Source organism: Ursus maritimus, unplaced genomic scaffold, assembly GCF_017311325.1.
Source record: "Ursus maritimus isolate PB19 unplaced genomic scaffold, ASM1731132v1 scaffold_14, whole genome shotgun sequence".
Classification (NCBI taxonomy): Eukaryota; Metazoa; Chordata; class Mammalia; order Carnivora; family Ursidae; genus Ursus; species Ursus maritimus.
Genome location: NW_024423786.1, coordinates 37692657 through 37718741, shown reverse-complemented (window position 1 = coordinate 37718741; position 26085 = coordinate 37692657). Strand labels below are relative to the sequence as shown.

Below are 26085 nucleotides of genomic sequence, written 5' to 3'. Positions count from 1 at the left end.
TGAAATGGAATGTATTTCATAGTTCTTGATCAAGGTAGCCACAGCACTAAAGGCATTTGTAAAATGGCACAGGTTCTTTCCATACTTTTATGATAGTGGCAGTTTTTAGAAGTCTCTCCGAGCTCAAAATATGTATTTATTCTTATAATTTCATTACTTTATTTATTGTAAAGAGTAAGCTACAGTTTGTATAATACTAACATCAAATCCAAAATATACATAGGGGCACCTGGGTAGCTGAGTCAGTTAAGCATCCGACTCTTGACTTCTGCTCAGGTCATGATCTCAGGATCATGAGATCCAGCCCTGCATAGCTTCCAAGCTCAGCCGGGAGTCTGCTTGAGATTCTCTCCCTCTCCCTTTGCCCCCCCGCCCCCCGCCCATGCTCATGCATACACTCTCTCTTTGCCTCTCTCAAATAAATAGATCTTTTTTTTTTTTTAAAGATTTATTTATTTATTAGAGAGAGAGAGAGAGACAGCCAGCAAGAGAGGGAACACAAGCAGGGGGAGTGGGAGAGGAAGAAGCAGGCTCCCAGCGGAGGAGCCCGATGTGGGGCTCGATCCCGGAACGCCGGGATCACACCCTGAGCCGAAGGCAGACGCTTAACGACTGCACCACCCAGGCACCCCTCAAATAAATAGATCTTTTAAAAAAATATATGTATATACATGTATTTAGAGGCCTGCCTAGTATGTCATCCAAACTAGTGCAAAAATAATGATAACTTCATTAAGAGCAGCACTACTATAAAATGGGACATTCGGAATGTGAAGAGGCCCACTTGTCAGAATTATTTGCTATGGAAGCCACTTTTTTTTTTTTTTTAATCTTTAGTTAATGGGAGAGATGATTAGGAGATTCTGGAACTACTTGTGATAGTAGTAGTTCAGTAGTTTCTCGATTAGCTTGGCTGAGTGGCAGCCTCTAGCCCTGTGTTTCTGCCGATGCCACCATTGACTTAGCTGGGTCTTTCGTTCAGCTTCACTGTAATGTAACAGTGAGTTGCACTCATTCTTGCATGCTGTGGTGGGCAGGAGGAAGGATTAGCTCCTCATCCTGTCCTTTTTCTATCACTCATTTCCTTTCTCTTTTTTGTGCAGTTTTATTTTGGCCACGGTGCTGGGGCAATGTCCACTTGAGAACAAGCTATAAGAATGAGTAATAACTACTTGTTGACAAAACGATCAGAAGATTGGAACTTCTTTAATCTTTCCCAAACGGAGGCCTGGAGTCTCTGTCCTTGAGATTTGGCAGTTGTCTCTAGGTGTTCTACTTTTATTCTTCACTCTCAGTCAACTAGATTATTCTTGGATGGTGGTTGCCAACTGTTGTAGGTTGACATAGTGAGTGCTGATGTGGCAGAGGCTTGCGGTTTAATTCCAGGGCAGCCTCATCCTGGTTAGAGAGAAACCATGCAGGCCTAGACTGTACCCTTGACTGCATTAGGGTGAATGAGTATCTTGGGCACCAGGGATCAAGTAAGAGAGTGTGAATGTATTAAGGGCAAATGTTTAGTGTAATTAGGGGAAACAATGCATTGTAAATCTCCTAGTGGGACAAAAATGTCATTTTTCATTTTTGTATTGGATATCATTTTAAATTATGATTAGATTTGATTTGGTATTTTGGGGTTATTTTATTTTATTTTATTTTATTTTTTTTTAAGATTTTGTTTATTTATTCGACAGAGATAGAGACAGCCGGCGAGAGAGGGAACACAAGCAGGGGGAGTGGGAGAGGAAGAAGCAGGCTCATAGCGGAGGAGCCTGATGTGGAGCTCGATCCCGGAACGCCAGGATCACGCCCTGAGCCGAAGGCAGACGCTTAACCGCTGTGCCACCCAGGCGCCCCTGGGGTTTTTTTTAAATTGTTTTTTAAAAGATTTTATTTATTCATTTGACAGAGATCGAGATAGCCAGCGAGAGAGGGAACACAAGCAGGGTGAGTGGGGGAGGAAGAAGCAAGCTTCCAGTGGAGGAGCCTGATGTGGGGCTCGATCCCAGAATACCGGGATCACGCCCTGAGCCGAAGGCAGACGCTTAACGACTGAGCCACCCAGGCGCCCCTTGGTATTTGTTATTTACTCAAATGCTATAGACTTCTTTGGTGTCCCAAAATGACATTGTTATTGATTCTTTCTGTTTTGGAGTCAGATAGTCTTATGGCTTTTTGCTCTGCATCATTTTTTGAGGCATGTATTTGTATCACTCCCACAATGCCTGGCGTAGTGTCTTTATTATATCATTCCTAGGCTTTGGACTAATTAATTGCTAACTTTTCTGCCTTTTCCTTTGACCATTCTTTCTACAGAATATCTATCGGCTACTTTTTTCTTTGAATTATTTCCTCAAACTTTTTGTTCATTTCAGTCTGTGCCCTTTGTCCCCTCTACCAAGACAGTATTGTGGCCCTAAGATTCTTACGTGAATCATTTTGGTCTCTTTACCTCCTATATGGTATAATGAAGTTATGGCCTTGCCTCCATGGAATAAGCATGTTTATCTGAAGAGTGATGAGAGGTAACTTGTTTGGTGTGTGCATCCACAAGCCATGTTCCAGTCTTTGAGAGAGGGCTCTTCTTCCCAAGGGTCAACATCCATTATTTTCTGTTTACAGAGATGAGGTTTTCCTGTAGGTCATCTTCTTACTTGCAAAATCTATGCCTGAGTTTTGTTCAGACTCCATATGCTTCTTCCCAGAGAAGATATGGGAATATTAGTTTGAAAGAAGAAGCTTTTTTTCTACTTCACTATAATGGCTTTAGGTCAAGTGCACACTCTTTTTCCCACTTATTTTTGCTAGTCTTTGGATGTCACTGTTTTTGTCAATATTCATGTCCAGTGTTAGACCAGAGAGAGACATAGGGCAAGTGTATTTAAGTAAGTGGTTCAGTGATAAGAATCTTTAGCTACTTATTTCTGTAATGCTGAAGTGCATGAGCACATGCATGTGCGTGCATGCATGCGTGTGTTTGTGTAGAAGCCTAAGAACTGGGCACAGGTTGAATAACCTTAGCCGTAAGTAACAGTGAAACACATTATCTAGATAGATTACATAAGTCTCCTTAGAAGACTGTTCAGAATTGGGCCACATCTATACAAAGAGGGAGGGTGAGCTGGTGAGTCCAATTTTTACCTGCCTGTGGGGTGCTGTTTGTTTATGACATTGACCAGACCCAGAGCCTTCCAGAGGGAACCCAGGTGAGACTTGCCTCAGAGATGATTCCAGCTCCTGCTGGGCTCAGGGAAAGAGGGAGAGAGGNCTATTCCCTACCAAGAGGACATCCTGTCTGCACATAGGGGTGCTGGGAGGCTTAATTAGCCTTTTTAACCCTACATTTTTGTATCTTCAAGGAAAGGAAGTTTCATACTAATTTGTTGCTAATTAACTATAGAGAATATTCAGCTAGGTAATCTTTCAAATCTGTACTTTGAAATAAGATATTTCATACTTAAGTGTTTAAATCTTTGGAGAACTAGGAATAGATTATTTTATTCTCTTGTTAAACTGTCTTTTAGAAGTTTTTTTTATTTATTTCTACTGCTAAATACATCATTGTGTATTTCCTAAAGACCTTTTCTTTTTTTTTTAAATATATTTATTTTAGAGAGAGAGAGCATGCACATGCACATGAGTGGGGTGAGGGGCGCAGGGAGAGAGAGGGGAAGCAGACTCCACCCTGCATAGGGAGCCCGAGGTGGGGCTCTGTTCCAGGACCCTGAGATCATGACCTGAGCCGAAATCAAGAGTCATAGGCTTAACGGACTGAGCCATCCAGGACGTCCAGAGGCTCTCTGGGGGCCCCACCCTAAGTCACTTCATTGGCACAAATTAGGTGTGGTCAAAAGAGGGCTCAATGTAAACAACAAAAGACACTCCTGTCACTCAGAAAATTCCAAGGGTTTTGGGAGCTCTGCCAGGAACCAGGGGAAAAGACCAAATATATTTTTGTTTTGTATCATAGGCACCATAGGGGTCTGCACCTGATTAGCATTACCGTTTATTTTAGAACTATGGAAAGTAGAGCCCGAAGAGTACCTACGTTGGGGCACCTGGCTGGCTTCTTTGGTAGAGCATGCAACTCTTGATTTCAAGGTCGTGAGTTTGAACCCCACAATGGGTGCGAAGCCTACTTAAAAAAAAAAAAAGATATAAAGAAGAGTTTACCTATGCCTTTAAGGAGGTAACCACACAGAGTGCCCAAGTCACTTGGCAAAGCCAAAGTGAAAAACTTGAATAACCATGTAAATACAATGATGTTAGTATATTAATTTTTCCTGTAGAGTATTTTGAAAATATGAGTATATGTCAAATAGTAGTAGTCATCCATTAAAACTTTAATTTGCAGTTGATGCCAATTTAGGAAAAACCATAGTATGCAACCTGTATACCATGTAGTTATAGCTATTTTAAAATGAATACAATTGAAAATCTAAAGTGATCAATATCAACTCAGAAAATTGTGGTTATTCTTTGTATTATGGAAGGATTTATGTAGAATTCCTGTTATAGTCTTATTTTTAAAAGCTTTGATTTGTCAAGATGATACTGGCACAGAGCTTTTCCAGATTGTATCTAGTGGATAGGTTGACTAGATACAGAGAGGTCTTCATTCACCAAAGTTGGTCTGAATATTTGCAGGGCTGTGAAGGGCAAACCATCCCCTCTCCACTCAGCTTGTGTTTGTCTGGGTTTGTAGGCATCCAGCGTGAGCTCCATGGCTCTGTGACAGAACTCTTAGGAGAAAGGAGAAGGAAGGAGCATCGGAGGGCTCCGGCTTTGGGAAGAGACTGGTGAGGGGGAGGGAAGGTGGTTGTAGTGGGAGTTGGAGGGATGGGACGCCAACCGTGATTTGGCTTCTCTCTGAGCCTCCTCAGTGTTACCATCTAGTAGATAAACCCAACCTGCTTTTAGGCCGATCTGGACTCAGGGCTGGCTTAGGCTTCAGGAAAAGTAGGCCAGACATGCCCCTGCCATGTAGGCCCTTATCTCTGTCATCTCCACTTTAAGAATTGAGAGCTGGGTCGAAAGAGATACAGGGCTCACAAGTTGAATGGTAACATATTTAGCCAAAATTGCTTTTACTCTTGCCTCATCCTCAGTATTCAGAGGTCCTGGGGCCTTACTTTCTTTTTTTTTTTTTTTTTAAAGATTTTATTTATTTATTCGACAGAGATAGAGACAGCCAGCGAGAGAGGGAACACAAGCAGGGGGAGTGGGAGAGGAAGAAGCAGGCTCAAAGCGGAGGAGCCTGATGTGGGGCTTGATCCCATAACGCCGGGATCACGCCCTGAGCCGAAGGCAGACGCTTAACCGCTGTGCCACCCAGGCGCCCCTCTGGGGCCTTACTTTCTTTTTCTTCTTCTTCTTCTCCTTCTCCCTCTTCTTTTTCTTCTTCCTCCTCTTCTTCCTATTCCTCCTCCTCCGCCATCCTTTCTCCCTCCTCCTTCCTTCCTCTTTCTTCTTCTTCTTCTTCTTCATCACCATCACATTATATTGATGGTTTAAAGTGTTCATATGGTGTGTGTGTGTGTGTGTGTGTGTGTGTGTGTGTGTGTGTGTGTTCTGATAGGGAGAGAATTTTTCAGAGCCCAGTTCCCTCTGGGTAGCAGTGGTTATGTCACCTAGCCTTCTCACAGCCAAAGCTGTCACCCCTGCTTTAGCTCATATCTTCCCCACTCAGTTGTTTGTCACCCTCCCTCCCCCTTTTTTTCCAGCTGACTCCATGGAGAATGAAATGAGTCTTTAATTTGCTTCCCTCAGCAGTGGCCTTCTAGAGTTTTATTCCTGCTTATTCAAAATGCCTGGGACTGACCCTGCAGGGATATGCTGCTCAGTGACCTCTTGGGTGAAGGACCTAATTCAGGGGAGCTTTGGGAACAAAAACAGGGAGCCTCAGCCCTTGGCCATTTTAAAGGGCATGTGGATAACAGAGATTCGGTAATAAAAGTAAAAATTTGACTTTGCAAATGTAGTATTAACTTCAGTCACTGAGAAAGTTTGCCCTTGATGGTTAATTACATTTATAAAATAACCTGTGTATATCATTAATATATTGGATTAATCTTATACTTTTTATTTGAATACAGCATGGAACTGTTTAAATATCTTATGTAATAAGGTCCTGTTTGTTACATCTTTTTTAGATGCTAGTTTTTCTTTATGATACCTGAAAATAGGGACTCTAAGACCATAGATGTCAAACTTTTTGGTCTTAAATCCTTTTATACTTTAGAAATTATTGAAGATCCCAAAAAGCTTTTGTTTATATGGGTTATAATGGTCAGTATTCACTGTATTAGAAATTAAAACAAAATATACCAATTTCTTTAAAAAATAATAAATTCATTATGAATTAGCATAAATAATTTTTAATGGAAATAACTATATTTTCCAAAATGAAAAAATTAGAAGAGTAGAATTGTTTTACACATTTGAAAATTTGAAAAAGTCTGATTGAATAGAGACAGATTCTCAGATCTGCTTCTGCATGTTGTGACTTACTGTTCTGTTGACTTACTGTCTTGTTACAGTAGATGAAGAACATAGTTGGAAAAGGGAGGAGTGTTTTAGCAGCCTTTTCAGATAATTGTGGGTATTCGTTGGTACTGTACCAAAACTCTGACAAGTGGTAGTTTCTTCAAGGTTAATTGTAATATGGAATTTGAAACTATATCAGGGAACTTTTTATATTCTGTTACATCAAAATCCTTTGGTCTGTCTTGCACTTTGAATGGCTCTTTAACCCATGCATGATTTTGACTTTGTGTCTCCCTTGAAAGGGTCCTGAGGATCCCAGGGGTCCCTGGACCCTTTGGGAACTGCTGTCATAGAATCTGGAAGGGATCTTGAAGATGAATTCTTGTCTCTCTCCTGGCTAGTATAAGAGGAAGCTGAGGGAGAACTGATTTGACCAAGGTCATGCAGCCAGTTTCCCATAGAGCTGTGGCTAGAATTTAGGTTGTTTGATTCCGTAAACATGGCTGGAGTGCCTCTGTTGAGCTTGGTGCTGAGTCCCAGGACCTGGCTCCACTGCATTGCCTTTTAGAGAGAGTTGTCTTCTGTGGCCCTGCTCCTTGGAGTCCTGAATGTATTGTTCATCTTCTCTTCCTTATTTTGTCTTAATTAAGCTCCATATTGCCAAAGTCTCCTTAGATTTCCAAGTAAAATATTTTGAGCTGTGACACTTTCCAGCTCTGTGGCTGCTTTGTATGTATTAAATGTGTTTTTAAGTAACTGAAAGATAATCAAAAGGCATTTGGGCTACATGTGTGCATCCGGTTTTTGTCTTGCCCAAGAAAGGTGTTTTCAAATAACTTCAGTGATCCATAGTGGATCTCTCAGCAGGCTGGAAGAATCCTGTCGATACCCTTTGAGTACTGGAAATGGCCTAAACTCTTTTTTTTTTTTCTTAAGTCTTTGAAGTATATAAATTGCTTGACTAATGCACTTCTTTGAAGAAGTGTTGCCGAAGTTTTTAGACTGAATATTTTCATGCTCTTAAGGCTCCCCTCCCCCTTGTAAATTAGCATAAATGCATGGTTTTGTTTATACTCTTAATGGAAAAAGAAGTGGGCATGGTACTCGCTGTGGAATTGCTTTGAGATAACTTGAGGAAATTTAATACAACTCAAGGTCACCAAAATTAATGAGGACATGGCAGTTTGGAATGGTTTCTTTTGTATCAAATGCAGCATCAGGATGCTGCCAAGGACCAGAAAGACATCTCTGAAATTGCACGGGCTGCCCTGCAGTGGTGAGGAAGTGTATGCCACAGTTTTATGATTTCAGTGTGCACTCTCCAAGCATGGTCTGCTTTATGAACAAAGGCTTGCTAGTATGTGTTTGTCTTTGTATTTTTCTCTTCTGTGTATTCTCCTCCCCAGGGGTGTGTCTTAGGGCTGTGCCCGCATGATTAATTTCACTGATTCTTGGCCAGGCACTGCTGTATAGACAGGTGTCGATGTTTTTGAAGTTAGCAGGGCAGAGGAACCTTCCTTCCCTCTCAAGATTGCTGTAAAGGACTGGAGTGGGATTGGCTGTGAATTTCTTCATAATTATAGCTTCCTTTAGCAAACCCAATATATTAAACTGTAGACATTAACATATAACTTACGGATTGAATATTTACTTTTCAGAGTGGTTCTTTTTAGAGCTTCTTAAAATAGCTAGTTCTCCAGTTTCGTTAAAATAGAATGATTCCCAGAATTTGCTTTGTAGGAATACAGGTCCTCATTAAGGCACAGCACACCCATAATCTCCTAGAGCTCCTCTTCCCTGGAGATTGTGACAGAGTTTCACATGGGTTGGGGCACAAATGAGGGAGATACATTTTTTCCTTATCAACTTTTTTTTCTCATGTCTGCCTAAGGGTTCTACTGAGAGCTAATTTCTTGAATCAGGGCTGCCTTCCCTGTTTGAAAGTCTCTGCCCACTTGGAAGTGTTTGTATGTGTGGGTGGAGCCCCGTAGAGACAAAATGTAATTGACTGCACTGCTGCCCGCCAAGATCAGCTTTTCCCTTGCCAGTTTCCCTTTGTTGCTTTTTTGAAGGAGATCAGTAACAGCAAAACCTGCCCTTTAAGTAGTTGGTATGATTCTTTCTGAAGAGCAGAGAAAAGAATTCATTGTGTCATCTCTGTAAAGAAATTTAGTGGCTCATGGAAGGTAGGGAAAGAATAACCAAATTTGGTGGGACTTAAATCCATCACTTTCCAGTTTATTCTCTGTTTGGGGCATCTGATCACCTGGGTACTATTTTAAAGTGTCCTGTTCTTAAAGTGTTTTGAGTAGGGTCCTGGACCAATGTGTCATATTCTAATAGTATGTGTGGTTGTTGATGTTTAATTGATGTTTTCTTCTATCAGGAGCTTGGGGCTGAGGTTGTTTTGAAGATGTTCATTAACTGGGGGTGTATAGGAGGCTTCTCCTATTACTGCTTAGCTCTAAGTGATTGTCATTCTTCCACTACCACACAATTTCTTCTCTAAAATGACAGGCATTCAGATTACCTAAAGGTACTGGCTAATTAAAAATTGTCCTCTAAAAGCTACTCCATAATCAGCCAAACACACTGTAAGCAAAACACTTAAGCAGTCTAGGATGAACCAGAGGGGTTATGCTGATTACAAATATTGACTTCCGCACACAGAGTAGCTGCTGTTAAATTATCGTCATACTCATATTCAGAATAAATTTCACTTCCAAAGCTGATGACATCTAATTGATTTACTGCTTCCTTTCTAAAACCTAATGAACTTAAAGACATAGGATAGTTATTCCATTAGAAATTTGGAATCTGCTTTGTCACTCAGTGAATGATAGTTCAGCATTAGTTCTATTAATTTGTATTTGTGGGGCACCTTTCTTCCCTATCCCTTAACACCCTTTGTAGGTGTTTTTGGAAGTATGTTATTAATGCAAACATTTAAATTTTATTACTAAATCATTTTACAGCTGTTTTTTGTTTTCATTGCCTTGAGAGGCTAAGTACATGACCCATCAGGACACACACACTCGTAATTCCTATGGTTGTTACCTAGACAGTCTTAAATTCTGATTTTCCAGAACTCTAAAGGATTTAGTTTACTTCATTTTATTTCTGTTTCTTTTTAGGAGAATGTAAAAGTTCTGTTTCAAATTGTGTCTGGACCTTAATAAGAGATTCCAGTTCTGGAATAGTTTTTGTGTTGAATAATTAGAGACTTGTGTTTTGGTTTTTATTTTGGGAGATGGGAGGAATTTTAGGATAACCTGATTGTGGATGTGGTTGTCTGTAGCAGTTTGTCTTAGAAAAGATTATTTATTTTGTGCTCCTTCCCCACATTTTATTATGAAAAATTTGAAATATATAGAAAAATTGAAAGAATTGGTCAGTGAATCTTTATGTTAACATTTTGCTAATGTTTGCTTTATCACAAAGCAGTCTATCTAGCTTTCTCTTTATCTTTTTGTCCCCCTCAAGAAGAAATGACCTTTATAGCTAATAGTGAAGTAGAGCAAGCAAGAGAGAAAGAGACAGACAGACATGTGCAGTACCTGGTATATAGTAGACATAATAAAGCAGGTTGACAAATGAGGGAGTGAAGGTGAATGAATGATGAATGAATGATTTGACTAGGACATGCTTCCAGCTCCAGGATACAAAGAAACAGCTCCCACCTAATTCCCTGCCCTTAGGGGTTTACTGTCTGGTCTGGAAGTGAGAAACCACAGAAGGCAAACCACTTTGCCATGTAGCCCATATGAAGGCTTCAGTGAAGGTCAGCATGGTCAAACATGGCTACTGGAATTCAGAAGAGGGGATATGACCCCAGAAGACTGGGGCAGTTGGCTAATACTTCTTGGAAGAAATGGAGCTGGAACTGGGCTAAGAGGTAGGGCAGAGCCTGAGAGCAGAGATGGTCACGGGAGCATTCTGAGTCATGGGGAGCATGAGGCTCCCCATATACTTGGGAGGAGTGGCAGTGTGGTGCCTGCTGGAAGCCCTCCATTCAGGTGATTGGAGAGTGTACTATCTTCCAGGCGGTGCTCTAAGGCAACTCCAGGCAGGACCCACTCCCTGTTGCCTGAGCAGTCCCAGTTACTCTCATTCCAGGGGTTTGCCCTTGCTGCTCACTATGCCTGAACACACTCCCTCCACATGTCTATGTGGGTCCCTCTGGCCTCTGCTCAGTGAGAACTTTCCCCTAATCTCCTTCTGGCATGCACCAACTCCCCAACATGATTTGTTGTGCTTCCTGCTGTGTCCCCAAAGCCTAGTATACTGTCTGTGATTATATATCCTAAATGTGTATATGTATGGATATATAGAGATATAAAGAAGAAAATTGAAGAAATGAACAAGTGGGAATTCTGAGGCACAGAGTGTGTTTGTTTGGTCACTTTAAGATATTTTCTTGCCCAAGCAGCGAAGAGAAGCTTAAACTGGGCAGAGAGTCACCAAAACATATATCAGGGTCAGTGCACTTTTGAAGAGGGTTGAAATTTGGGTATGGTTAGTTTACCCCTCCAGGGCATTCATCTTTGGCATTTTCTCTTTGAAAGATTTGTGTTCCTAAGTGAAGTGCTTGGTGATTCTGATGCCTCTTGTCCTCCTTCCAGGACTCCTGCAGTGGACCATGAGTCGGTAATGCCCACTGAGGACCTCTGGGAGCCATGTCAGACGAATCCGCCTCAGGGAGCGATCCAGACCTGGACCCGGACGTGGAGCTGGAGGATGCGGAAGAGGAGGAGGAGGAGGAGGAAGTGGCAGTGGAGGAGCATGGCAGGGATGACGCGGAAGACATACTGGATGGTGAGTGGCTCTAGTGAGTGACATAGGTTGGCTTATCTTTTCTTCTCCTGGGTTTTTTGCTGGAAGAGTATGGTGTTTCCAGTTGGATTTCTTAGGTCATCTATTGTGAGATGGCAGAGACTGGAAACAAAGCAACAATTAACACAGATGCTATTTCTCAAGAAATGGATTGTTGTCCCTCTACATAGACCTCACTTTAGTGCTGGATGAGCCTTTAGCATTTAACTCATCTTTGATAGATGTGCAGATTCAGATCCAAAGATTTGAGAGTGGAGCATTCTTGCCCAAGTCATGGAGGAGTAAATGGCAGAATCCTTGTGGTGAGACGTTATGGTCTGGGGTCATGAATTCATTAGGTGGCCACAGGCAGGCATGGGGGTAACCGTGAGTTTCCTGAAATTATATTTACAATTCTGCTTGTATGGAAATGAGGGGGTTATGTGGGGAGAGATTTTCGGATGATAGGCTCACAACTCCAGAAAGCTTATTGCATCTCCCATGGTTCTGCTCTGCCTCCCAGCCACTTCCGGTGACTGTAAATTGCTCCTAATGGGAGAGAACTGCACCTCCATAGCTGGTAGATTCCTGTTTGGCTCACCCCTTCCTGTTTGGAATTCCTGTTTGGCTCACCCTGGATTCCTGTTTGGCTCACCCCTTCCTTTGCCCCCAACTTATTGAAGTGGCATTGACTTTTTCTTTTCATCTTCAGTCTAATGTCAGGTCATCTGGCCAGCCACAGGGCTTCTCAATTAATTCCAGCCTTTCATGGCACAGGATTTCATCATTTGTAAGCGTCCTATTGACTGAGGAATAAAAGTTTTTGTCTGTTTATAACAAACCACCTTGGTTAAGACTGAACATTCCACTAGGTTATCACTGCTAACACCTGAAGGACCCTAGGAAAATGTGCTACTGCTTTTCTCCAGATTCAGGAAAAATGAGCATGGATCCTCTTTCTTTGCTAAAGTACTGTCTTCAGTTCTCATTCATCCTACCAGATGTCATATGGTTCAGGGATCAGTTTTCCCTCATTTATACTGTCTAGGAGTCTCTGCCCCATTTCCACTTCACTTCTGGCAGGGAAATTACCATTTTATTTTATTTTATTATTTTCTTGATCGTTTGCTGTCCACTCCTAATTTATTCAGTTGGAATCTCCCCAACTGGTTCTGTTCTTTCTATAAAGTAAAATAAGTAGAAATAATGGAAGATAGTGCTGGAAGGGTACACCATCAGACTGCCTTGCTTGGCTCTCATGGTTCTTAAGATGGCACTAGAGTCCCCAGGTATCTGCATCACTTTTTGCTTTTTATCATTTGGGTTCTCAGAATTATATTTTCAGGCACCTCCTAGAACTCTTGTCAGGTTTAGATTGGATTTTAGTTGCTGCTGGTGGGCATAGTAGATATATATACATGTTGTCTTCCCTCTTGGCTTTTTGGAATTGTTTTCCTTGTTAGGTTCTGAATTATTAAAAAAAAAAATCGTACGCTTCCGTGGACTTCACTATTATTTATTTAGAAGTGGTGAGAATTTAATTGTGATTTGTCTCAGAATAGTGTAGCTATGCAGCTGGAGTGTTTTGGGTTTTTTTGTTTGTTTTGTTTTTTTAGATTTTATTTATTAGAGAGATTATTTATTTATTTAGTTGAGTGGTGGGGAGAGGAAGAAGCAGGCTGCCCTCTGAGCAGGGAGCCCAATATGGGGCTCGATCCCAGACCCTGGGATCATGACCTGAGCCGAAGGCAGACTGTTAACCAACTGAGCCACCCAGGTGCCCCTGTAACTGGAGTTTTTAAGAAAGAATATTTATACAGTTCTCAGATGAAATAATTTTTAACATTTTGAAATGAGTTATTTTTATTATTTATGAAGTTCAGAGTGTTAAAAAAAAATGTTCCGTAGGTACTGTCTTCTTCTCTTGCTCTGCTAGGGTATTTTACTTCTTGGAATTTGATCAAGGATCCTTTTGATGTTTCACAGTAGTGTTAGAGCTCTACTCACCGAATCACTCCCAAATGGAAGTGATAGGTGTGTTACTTGTGGCAATTCTGCTGCTGTTTTAGAGCTTATAGTTTTCCTGGTTCTCTCATTTTGAACACTATGCAATTTTGCTGAACCATCTGAGACCTGCCTATTTCTTCAGTCTTGCCCTTCCTGCCTTGGCTTTCTGGTCATCCCACAGTCTTAATGGGTAGAGCAGCCAGCTATTCTAAAATTAGGAGTAGCTATGAATAGTCTTAGCTGGTATAGTGTGATGTGGTCTTTTGTTGTCTTAGAGCAGTGATTCTCAACCTGGGATGCTTTTGCCTCCCAGGGGACGATTCACAATGTCTGAAAACAGTTTTGACCGTCATGACTTCTGGGGGGTGAGGGAAGAATACTACCGGCGTCTTGTGGGCATAGACCAGGATGCTGCTAAACATCCTACATTTCATAGGACAGCTCTGTCCTACACACAATTATTGTCCCCAAATACCAGTAGTGCTGAGGTTGAGAAACCCTTTCATAAAGGAAACTGTTACTTCAGCTCTTTTTATTTGAAGTTTCATCTCTACTGGATGACAGTAACTCATTTTTTTAGTGCTTCCTCATCATTTACACAAATATCTGAACAATCATACTAACCTTTTCAAAGAACTGTCTTTTGTCTTTGGTGAGTCCCTCTATTTGTGTTTGTTTTCTTTATAATTTCTACTTTGTAATATTCTTCCTCCTACTTCTTTTGGGTTTATTTAGCAGTACTTCCAAACTTCTTAAGAATGTGCTTACCAGGGCGCCTGGGTCGCACAGTCAGTTAAGCAGCCAACTCTTGGTTTTGGCTCAGGTCATGATCTCAGGGTCATCGAAACCCACGTCAGGCTCTGTGCTCAGCAGAGAGTCTGCTTGAGATTCTCTCTGCCTCTCCCTCTGCCCCTCCCTTTCATGTTCTCTCTCTCAAATAAATAAATAAATCTTAAAAAAAAAAAAAAAGAATGTGCTTGCATTTGTTCCCTTAATAAAAACAATTAAAACTACAAATTTCCTTCTAGGTACTCCTTTAGTTCATTCCCTCACAAGCATTTTGACACACTTTATCCTATTCGATTATCTTGATAATCCTATGTGTTAGGTAAAGCAAATACATTTTAAAGATAAGGAAATTGAGGCTCAGAAAGGCAAATGGCTCACTCAGTATAACTTTGCAAGAAAGTGGCAAAGCGGGGCCTTTGGTTTCCAAAGTGGTGCTCCTTTTTTAAACCCATGCTGCTTCTGAGACCATAGATTTATATCATTCCCTTGCCTGTAATGGGTTGCTTTCTCTCCTAGTTTGTGCTATGAGGAAAGAAGTTGATTAATATTATTGACCAGAGATGAGAGGACAATTAGAAGTAATAGCATGAGTAAAGACATAGTAGAAGGGCAAGTATGACATATGCTAGAGAATGATGACCTATCTTACTTGATATAGAGCTGGGCACATTAGGAGGCTGACCAGAGTGAGGCTGGAGTGATAGCCTGAAATCAGGTTGGGGGGAGTTCAGAATTTGTTTTAAAGGCAGCATGGAATTGATGGAAGTTTTTACCGAGGAGCATTCATTAAACCTTTGATTTTTAAGAATGTTATTTAGCGGTGTACAGAAGAGATGGCCTCTAGATAGTGACGACCAGTTAGGTCTGTGGTAAGGGTTAATGAGATTTCGAACTGTTGGGGTCAGTTGACCTGCATAGGAGTAAATGGTCAGAATTGTTGCAGTGGAATTTATAGGACTCGGTGACTTATTGCATATGTGGGGCAGGTTGAAGACGGAATAGGTAAAACCTGGGAGGATGATGAAATCTTTACAAAGGTGGGAAGAATGGAATAGATAGGAAGTGGAGGGGGGAGTTAGAGATATTTTTAGCTTTGCTGCATTAAGATGGGACATTGTCTCCCCCTTGATACTCACCTTTGAATGTTGACTTGTGGGATAGTAGTCTGACAACATGGAGGCTTTGGCTTTTGGGGAGCAGCACTATGATTTTGTCTTTAAAAAGGTGGGGAGAAGACAGTGCTTTCCATTTCTAACATATTGTGGGGCTCATGGCAGGTTGTAAGATATTTTGGATTGTTTTTTTATTCCCCTGTTTCTCTCTTCTCCTAATGTCTGTGTTGGATTTTCTCTATTCTCTTGGAATGGTGGGAGAAGTTAGGTGTCAGTACCTTTGGAGTCTATCATTATCAGAGGCAGAAGTTCAAAACCTGGTGCTTGTGAGGGTGCCTGGGTGGCTCAGTCGGTTAAGCATCTCCCTTCAGCTTGGGTCATGATCCTGGGGTCCTGGGGTTGACCGCGTGTGTGTGTGTGGGGGGGGTCCCTGCTCAGTGGGGAGTCTGCTTCTCCCTCTGCCCCCCCCCCCCCGCCCTGTGCTTGTGCTCTCTCTCTCTCAAATAAATAAATAAAATCTTTAAAAACAAAACAAAAAACCTGGTGCCTCTGGAATTGACTTTCCTTAATGCAAAGTGGTTTTTCTGGTTCAGTATTTTCTTCTAGCTCAGCCTCAGGTCCAATATCTTGCCCTAGATAAAGTACTTTGAAATATTTAGATGAAGGGAACTCCTAGAATAATCTAGCTTTTACAAAAAAAGTTTGTTTTCAGTTGCCATTTAATATGTGTTTCAGTGAATGTGAAAGTGTGGCACGGCTGGTTTGTGTCAGAGTCCTGTCTTTACTTGGCTTTGTAAAGAGATTTTCCTTTGCCTTGGTGGTTTGTTGGCACATTTGTTTTCCTCAGTGTCACTCCGCTCTAAGCATATAGTAGATTCTTCCTTTCATGGCTTTGGCAACCATAAGTGATAAAGTTTAGATCAAGAGATATTTCCAAGGGTTTTCCTGTCTATACAAGTGACAAACATCTTAACATCTGTTTCTGCAGGGTAGCTTCTTGTACTCCTGCAGCAGGGAGACATGGGAGAAAAATAGCAAGAAACCTGGTCTAAAGATGCCCTTAAAGGTTGGGTGGGCGGAGGAGATGCTTAAAATTTAAAATGTTTGTTTAACAAGAACTTCATGTATTTCTTCATAACATTCATCTGGATTAACGGGTCCAATTCCTGATTTTGCTTGTTCTGCAGGTGTGTGATGAATCTTAGTTAATAATATGATTCCCTCTTCCACTACCACTTGCACTTCTTATAGGCTACCTTTGTTCTTGTGAAATATTTGCAAGGAAAATCCAGATGCCCGACTTCTTTCCTACGGTATTGGTATTTTTACGTCATTACTTGTGCTAGTTTTGCCGGTCTTCGCCTGGTTCTCCAGCAGGGTTCTGGGGCCGCCACCACTCTTTTCTTCTGAGAGCATTCTACTCATCCAAGCTGTGTGGCCCATGTTGTGAACACCCTTGTTAAGCTAAGACAAGAGTAGGGTTTTTCTAAAGGAATTTTACTGGAGAAAAAACCAAAGCCCTAGCCAGAAACTGCAAACTTAAAGAACTTACTGGTTATTCTAAGAATAATTGCTTGCCAAAGGGTTTTATTTCCAAACTTGGTTCCCCGGGTTGTGGTAGACATACTGGGGGTTTATGCAGCTTCAGGATGAACATGACAAACCTTGTTGGAGTACCAATTTTATCAGGAGATTGGGGGAGTGGTTTTGGGGGTTGAGTGTTTAGTACTTTAACTGGTGAGGAATTAAAAATATTTTTGTAATGAAAATTAGTCATAGAAACCAGGATTCATATGCATTTTTAAGGTAAAATAGGATTTTTTCAAATAAATTTTAGAGTTTGAGTGCTTTGTTGTTGTTGTTTTTAAAGATTTTATTAAATTATTTGACACAGAGAGCACGAGCAGGGGGAGTGGCAGGCAGAGGGAGAGGAGAAAAAGGCCCCGGCTGTGGAGCAGGGAGTCTGATGCGGGACTTGATCACAGAACCCCAGGATCATGATCTGAGCCAAAGGCAGATGCTTAACCGACTGAGCCACCCAGGCACCCCAGTTTGACTGCTTTTTGAATGGTACCCTGAGAGTCCCAAAGGGATAAGAATATTTTCTGCAGGCATTTAGGACTCCTCAGTGGAAAGTTTGAGAAGTCCTGGTTTAAGTTAGTCAAGATCTGGACATAGACTGCCTTGATGGGTACATCTTTTGAAACGTGAAGGCTGCTTTTTGTTTGTTTGTTTTATTTTTGTCTGTTTTACATGGCATATCAGGATAGTGAGGTACTGGAATTGCAACTAGGTATGTTCCTTCTGGAACCTGCTTCATAGCCATCTTGTTGACAGAAAGCTAACCTCCTGGATGTCAACTTTGGCCTCAGCCTGACCTCCTTCACCTTGGACCACTGGGTAGGAAAAGCTGATCTCCTTTTCAACCCCTTTGTCTCTGAGTTTTCTGCAGGGAGTTTGCTTTTTGCTTTTTCTGACCCCTTTCTATTTGTCCTTTTTGCTTACAATGTAAAGAATCAGGGGTAAAGTGTTCTAGGCAGAGGGCCAGGGCAAAGGCTCTGGTGTGGGAATGAATTTGCTTGTTTAAGAATCAGGAGCGTAGAGGCCATGGTGGCTGGAGCATAGAGAGTAAAGGCCAGAGTGGTCTGGAATGAGATAGGCAGGGGCCTGAGCACATAGGGCTAGTGGTAGCAGTTTGAAATATACCTGGAATCCTGGGTTTATTTGTTTGGGTTCTAGCAGTTGCTCTTCCAGATTTTCACGAGTTCTTGACATATCAGTAAATAGTAGCATTCTGCAGAAAAAGTTATGCTCTCTGAGCAGCTGCAAGTGGAAGAAGTATGGGGGAGCTTCCAGAAATTTGTACTAAGATCAGAATGGGTGATTTTGTTTCATAAAGAATTGCACCTGGGACGAGTGATTTCAGCAGTCTAATCGGAATCCTACCCAATATTTTCTCCCTCATATGGAAGCCCTCAGGGCCCTTCACAAGGCCGCATAGGTTATGGAGTTATAGTTTTCACCATTTATTATGGCCTCTCTGTCACATTAGACATCCTTATTTTGAGCCTAGATTTATTTTCTAAGAATAGTTTTAAAGAAATGTTATGAACCCTGTGATTGCCTAATGTCCTAGATCCTTCTTTGGAGAGTGTGTCTGGAATTTGGATAATATTTCAAAATCTATAATGCCAAACAGCTTGTTGATTTTACTGTTTAATAACTTTGTGATTATGAGTAATATGTGCTTATTAAATAAGTTTTGGAAATACAGAGTATTATAAAGGATACAAAAATCACCCATAATTCCATCAGCCAGTGATAGCAAGATATTTTGTTGTAGTTTTCCCAGTTTTTTTGCTATGCAAATGTATTTTTACAAAACTAGAATCCTATTGTGTATCCCTTTTTCCATGTGCCATTTAAAAATCTTCGTAATTATAATGGCTTTGTAATTCCATGGCATCTCACTTATTTTTACTTTTCTAAGTTTTTATTTTTAAAAAGTAAAAAATAGGGATGCCTGGGTGGCTCAGTCGGTTGGGTGTCTGCCTTCAGCTCAGGTCATGATCCCGGGTTCCTGGGATCGAGTCCCATGTCAGGCTCCCTTCTCCTGCCTGCCACTCCCCCTGCTTGTGCTCACTCTCTCTCTCTCCCCCTGACAAATAAATAAAATCTTTTAAAAAATAAATTAAATAAATACAAAATAAAAGTAAAAAGATCAGTGGTTGCCAGGCGTTTAGGGTGGGCGGTAAATTGATAGGGCACAGAGGATTTTTAGGGCAGTGAAACTACTCTGTATGATACCATAATGGTGGATACATGTCATTATGTATTTGCCCAAACCCATAAAATGTACAACACTAAGAGTGAACCCTAATGTAAATTATAGGTTTTGGGTGATAATAATATGGCAATGTAAGTTCTTCCACTGGATACAACAAATGGACCACTCTGCTGGGCAGTATTGATAATGGGGGAGTCTTTGCATGGTATATGGTAAATCTCTGTACCTTCCTCTCATTTCTTCTGTGAATCTAAAATTATGGGAATATCCTGTGCGTCCAGTCTTTTACCCAGTGTTTTCAGTTTCCATTTATGATTCCTGCCTGCATCACTTATTAATATGGTGGCTGCAAAATGGTGGTTTTCGTGATTCTGTATTCCTTCTACATTTATTTGTATTTTTTGGAAAAGATAAGCTTTCCCTCCCCACTTTATTTTTCTTCATCATCATCATCATCATCATCATTATTATTTTTAAATATCAGTAGGGTCTCAGATCCTTTTTTTAAAAACTCAGTGTGATAGAGGCGTCTGGGTGGCTGAGTTACCCACAGTTAACCGTCTGACTTCGGCTCAGGTCATCGCCTCCGGGTCCTGTGATTGAGCCCTGCATTGGGCTCCATGCTCAGTGGGGAGTCTCCCTCTCCCTCTGGCTGTCCCCCTGTTCATGCTCTCTCTCTCTCAAATAAGTAAATAAATAAAATCTTTAAAAAATTCAGTGTGATAGAATCCATTCCTATTGTTCATTTTGATGCTCAAATTGTCGCAGATTTGGCTAGTAGGAGCACCTTCCAGCTAACTTCAGTGTTCCTTTGATATGTTCCCTACAATTTGTGAGCACTGGTTCATGATCCCGGGTTCCTGGACAGCAATGTTCCAGGCCTAGCTTGTATTTTCTCTGCTCCAACCTGGGAATTGGCTTTTTCTCCAGAGATTCCTGGTTGCTTTTAGAGGGAAATGGTATTTAGAAACCAAGATCTGGGCTATACATGTGCTCATTACTACTGGGATATCATTGATTATAGGCTCTTTTGGTCTGTAGAGCTAGGAAATAACATTTATTTTAAAAAACTGTGTTCATAAACAATGCTCTAAACTTTAATCCTTCTCCCATTTCATATTTGTATCTCCTTTCTCCCACAGGGAGAACCTGGTTCTCAGCATCAGTGTTTATTCATTTGCTTGGTTTTACAGTAGGTTCAACATTGTTTCAGATATTTTCACGACAAACAATCTAAAGTTCACGAGGTTTTTTTCTTTTAATATATCCCACTTAAGCTATTTAGTCAGAGTGCTGTATAGTTGGATTTTTGTTTTTTTCCAGCCTTATTGAGGTTTAATTGTGTGCTATGTATATATACCCCTAAAACGATCATCAAAATCAAGATAATAAGCATATTCATTACCCCTGAAAGTTTCCTTATCCCCTTTTGAAGTCCTTCCGTCCTTTTTCTGCCCTCTAACCCTGTCCCTAGTGAACCACTGATCTGCTTTCTGTCCTTATTGATTATATTTTGGTATAAATGAAACCACATAGGGTAGTCATTCTCTTTTGGGGCATCTGGCTTCTTTGACCCAGCATAATTATTTTAAGATTCATCCGTGTTGTATATATCAGGTGTTCATTTCTTTTCATTGCCGAGTAGTATTCCATTGTATGGATATACCCCAGTTTGTTTATCCATTCCCTGTGTGTTCTTTCTTCCTTTCCTCTTCCCTCCCTCCCCTTCTCCCTTCCTTCCCTTCTCCCTCCCTCCGTCTCCATCTCTTCCTTCCTTCCTCTTTCCTTCCTTCCTTCTCTTTCTTTCTTTCTTTCTTTCTTTCTTTCTTTCTTATTACAAATAAAGCCACTATGAACATTCATGTACAAGCCTTTGTATGGATATGTGCTTTCATTTTACTTGGATAATGGATCTATTAGCTATCCAGGTCTGGGGAATTGGATAGAACTGAGTAAGAATAGAACATAATGACATTTTGCTAGAGACTTCCCTTTAGATTAACCATTAATGTTCAGTGAATAAGATTATTTGTCTGTAGATCTAAGTGACTGTTTTCTAGCCCACAGACCACCATCTATTTATAAGACTCTCAGAGTAGACTGTTAAATGCATTAGTAGAAATGAGGTTTTTTTTTTTTAAGATTTTATTAGAGAGAGAGAGAGAGAGCATGAGCAGGGGGAGAGGCAGAGGGAGAAGCAGGCTCCCTGATGAGCAGGAGCAAGACATGGGGCTTGATCTCAGGACCCTGGGATCATGACCTGAGCTGAAGGCAGACACTTAATTGACTGAGCCACCCAGGCACCCAAAATGAATTTTTTGTGAGGAAGCTACCTAGTAGAGTCTTTTAGGAGTCAGTTGTGTAAAAAGCTGTGTAGTCCAGTGAGTTTCAGCGCCTAGAAGAGGGGCAGGTCCCAAAGAGAGCAGAGGACATCAGGAGAACAATAACAATGTGCGAGAGTGTCAGGGGAAAGGAATGTATTCATCTAGTCATTCAGTAATATTTATTGAGCACTTACTTTTTGCTAGGCATTGTCATGGGCATTGGGAATAAAGCAGGGAATAAAATTGCCTCTACAAGGGATTTTCATTTATTAGGTAGAGACAGATGATAAGTACATAAACAGGGTGTCAGGAGGTTTTAAGTGCCATGAAGAAAGGGGGACTAGGTAAAGTATAAATGTCGTGTGGTGCTATTTTATGTAGCATGGTTAAGAAAGACCTCACTTGATCAGGTGACTTTTGAGTGAGCCATGAAGGAAGTTAGGGGGCTAGACTGGTGGTTGTCTAGAGAAAGAGCATTCAAGACAGGTAGGATAGCAAGAGCAAAGATCCAAAGGCAGGAGCTGTCTCGATGTGTGGAAGAAACAACAAGGAGCCATGGTAGCTGAAGCAGAGTATGCCGGGATGAGGGTGGTAGAAGAGAGGCCATGGGATCAGACTGCATGAGGCCTTATTATGTGAGGTGGGAGCTACTGGAGGGTTTGAGCAGAGGAATGAGATCTGGTCAGGTTTTAAAAGATCACTGTGACTGATATGTAGGGAACAGGCTAAGGGAGATGAGGTCAAAAGACTAATTGGGAAAATACTGCAAAATCCAGGCAAGAGGTGATGGTGGCTTGGTGGTTAGTAGTTGGATTCTGGATATGTTTTGAAGATAGAGCAATAGGATTTGTTCATGAAGTGGATGTAGATTGTGTGAAAGAGAGAAGAGAAGGATGGATTCCAAAGTTTTTGGATTGAACAACTTGAAGATACCATTTTCTAAACTTGGGAAGATTGGGGGAGAGGCACAGATTGGGGACAGATAAAAGTTTAGTTTTAGAACACGTTAAATTTGACATGTCTTATGCCTCCAAGTTGAGATGTCTAGAAGGTAGTTAGATTATGGAGTTGAAGTTCAGAGGAGGACTCTACATTAAAGATAAAAACATAGGCTATATCTCTATATAAATGTATATCATGGGATAGGATGAGATCATCCCAGAAATAAGAGAAGTGGTCTGAGTGACTAAGCGCTGGGCACTCAAAGGTGGGGAGGGGGGATAAAGATGGTCTAGGAAAGAAGACTGAGAAGAAATGGGCACTGAGGTAGTAGAAAGGAGAAAAGTGCTATGGTAGCCCCCCCTCCCAAATATATTTCACGGAGGAAGTGATCAACTATGTTACTCAAAGGCTAGCAATAGCCAGGGTAGTATGAGGCATAAGAATTGACTGTTGGGTATTTGCAATATTTGCAAATCAATCAGCGTGATACATCAGATCAATTAAGAGAAAGGATAAAAACCATATCATCATTTCAATAGATGCAGAAAAAGTATTTGACAAAGTACATCCATTCATGATAAAAACACTCAATAAAGTAGGTTTAGAGGGAACGTACCTCAACATAAATAAAGGCTTTATATAAAAAACCACAGCTAACATCATCATCAGTGAGGAAAAACTGAGAGCTTTTTCCCTAAGGTAAGGAATAAGACAAGGATATGCACTCTCACCATTTTTATTCAACAAAGTACTAGAAGTCCCAGCCACAGCAGTCAGACAACAAAAAGAAGTAAAAGACATCCACATTAGTAAGGAAGAAGTAAAACTTCCACTATTTGCAGATGACATAATACTATATATAGAAAACCCTAAAGACTCCACCAAAAAATTACTAGAACTGATAAATGAGTTCGGTAAGATCACAGGATACAAAATCAATATACAGAAATCCGTTGCATTTCCATACACTAATAAAGAAGCAGCATAAAGAGAAATTAAGAAAATAGTCCCGTGGGGCGCCTGGGTAGCGCAGTCGTTAAAGCGTCTGCCTTCGGCTCAGGGCGTGATCCCGGCGTACCGGGATCGAGTCCCACATCGGGCTCCTCTGCTATGAGCCTGCTTCTTCCTCTCCCACTCCCCCTGCTGTGTTCCCTCTCTCGCTGGCTGTCTCTCTGTCACATAAATAAATAAAATCTTTAAAAAAAAAAAAAAAAAAGAAAGTCCCGTTTACAGTTGCACCAAAAATAGTAAAATACCTGGGAATAAACTTAACCAAAGAGATGAAAGATCTGTACTCTGAAAACTGTAAAATATTGATGAAAGAAATTGAAGATGACACAAAGAAATGGAAAGACATTCTATATACTCATGGATCAAAAGAACAGATAAAATGCTATATTACCCAAAGCTATCTACACATTTAATGCAATCCCTATCAAAATACCAACAGCATTTTTCACAGGACTAGAACAAATAATCCTAAAATTTATATGGAACTAAGAAAGACCCCAAATAGCCAAAGCAATCTTGAAAAAAATTTGGAGGTATCACAATTCCGGACTTAAAGTTATGTTACAAAGCTGTAGTAATCAAACCAATATGGTACTGGCACAAAAAATAGACACACAGATCAATGGAACAGAATAGAAAGCCCAGAAATAAACCCACAATTATATAGTCAATTAATCTTTGACAAAGGAGGAAAGAATATGCAATGGTAAAAGGTCTCTTCAACAAATGGTGTTGGGAAAACTGGACAGCTACATGCAAAAGAATGAAAGTGGACCACTTTCTTACACCATACACAAAAATAAACTCTAAATGGATTAAGGACCTAAATATAAAACCTGAAGCCATAAAAATTCTAGAATAGAGCACAGGCACTAATTTCTCTGACACTGGTTATAGCAACATCTTTCTAGATAATGTGTCTTGAGGGTAACAGAAACAAAAACAAAAATAAACTATTGACACTACATTAAAATAAAAAGCTTCTGCACAACAAAGGAAACAACCAACAAAATTGAAAGACAGCCTACTGAATGGGAGAAGGTATTTGTAAATGACATATTTGATAAAGGGTTAGTACCCAAAATATATAAAGAACTTACACAACTCAGCACTGCAAAAAGCAAATAATCCAATTAAAAAATGGGCAGAAGAGATGAACAGACATTTCGCCACAGAAGATATCCAGATGGCCAGCAGACACATGAAAAGATGTTCAGCATTACTCAGCATCAGGGAAATGCAAATCAAAATGACAATGAGATACCACATCATACCTGTCAGAAATGCTAAAATGAAAAACACGAAACGAGTTTCGGCGAGGATGTGGAGAAAAAGGAACCCTTATGTACTGTTGGTGAGAATGCAAACTGGTGCAGCCACTGTGGAAGACAGTATGGAAGTTCCTCAAAAAATTAGAAATAGAACTACCCTATAATCCAGGAATTGCACTACTGAGTATTTACCCCAAAATTACAAAAACACTGATTCAAAGAGATACATGCACCACTATGTTTATCGTGGCATTACTTATGATAGCCAAATTATGGCAGCAGCCCAAGTGTCCGTCAGCAGATGAATGGATAAAGAAGATGTGTGTGGTCCCCCAGCACGCCACGTTAGCCTTGGGGCTAGCTCCTCCCAGCAGCTGTGAGGTGTCTAGAATTCGTCGTGAGAGAACATCACTGCCTGTTCTTCGTGCCTTTCCTCTGAAGAACAGCCTCAGAGCATTGTCTACGTTCGCGCCACAGCCAGCACAGCAGTGGGGGACCTGGTGCCTTCGCGCAAGTCCCTACGTCTGGAAGCTTCTCTCTTAAACACCACTCATCTATGGGCGGACTTAGTTTGCTTCCATATCTTGGCCATGGGAGATAGTGCTGCAGTGAACATGAAGGTGCAGATAACGCTTCGGAATAGTGATTTAATTCCCATCAAATAAACACCCAGAAGTGGGATTGCTGGATCACAGGATCACATGAAGAAAAATGATACGCCTGCCATCCACATTCTGAGGGATGCATTTACTATGACTTTGAGATTTCAAGAAAAAAAGCTGCTCTTGTAACAGGTACTGCTTGGAGTAGTGACATCCCGCTTGCAAACATTGGGGAAATCAAGAATTGTACAGAGCTACTGATCTCCATCCCTGACATTGAATTCTCAAAAAGGGGGAGGAGTTAAGATGGCGGAGGAGTAGGAGACACCGTTTTCAGCCGGTCCTCCGAGTCGAGCTGGATAGGTACCAGACCAGCCTAAACAACCACGGAACCAGCCTGAGACGCAGGAAGACGCATCTGGATCTCTACAAATGAACATCTCCAGCGCTGAGTATTGAGGTACGAATCGGGGAGCCATGAAACTGTGCACAGATATCGGAAGATAAACGGAAGGGGGAGGGAGCCGCCGTGTTCGGGCGCCGGGAAGTGGTAGCCACTTGCACGGGAGAGCGGGCGGGTGCTCGCGGATCAAAAACGCGAAACAGCAGACTGAGACCGCGAGCCGGCGCGCCGCGCCACCAGGCATTCGGGCTGGAACACCGGAATCCCGGTGCGCTACTGGATCCAGACTGAGACCGGGAGACTGAGCGCGCGGGCGGCTGGCGGCTACAAGGCTGGCGGCATTAGAAACACAAAGGACAGGAGACGCTACCGGCCCTGGAAGTGAGGGCTGGGACGCCTCGGGTGTGGGGCGCACACCCGGACGCTGCAGGGTTGGAGCAGCACCAACAGAAACAGAGTTAAAGTGGCCAGAACATTAGTAGAGAACACGCAATCCTCTGTTCTGTGACAGAGGCTGAAATTTGTCGCTGCTGCCTGACTCT

The 26085-nt window shown here is 41.4% G+C and overlaps 1 protein-coding gene across 2 annotated transcripts in view; it reads left to right on the top strand.

Moving 5' to 3' along the window:
- RAD54L2 (RAD54 like 2) overlaps positions 1-26085 on the top strand; it is a 113606-nt gene that overhangs the window by 23591 nt on the left and 63930 nt on the right. Inside the window, exon 3 of one of the 2 annotated variants that reach the window (XM_040628745.1) lies at positions 11106-11298. In XM_040628745.1, coding sequence (XP_040484679.1) covers positions 11160-11298 — 139 coding nt within the window. In that variant the 5' untranslated portion in view covers positions 11106-11159. Of the gene's footprint in view, positions 1-10898; positions 11299-26085 lie in introns of those variants that run through there. The other variant, XM_040628746.1, reaches the window with a different exon arrangement.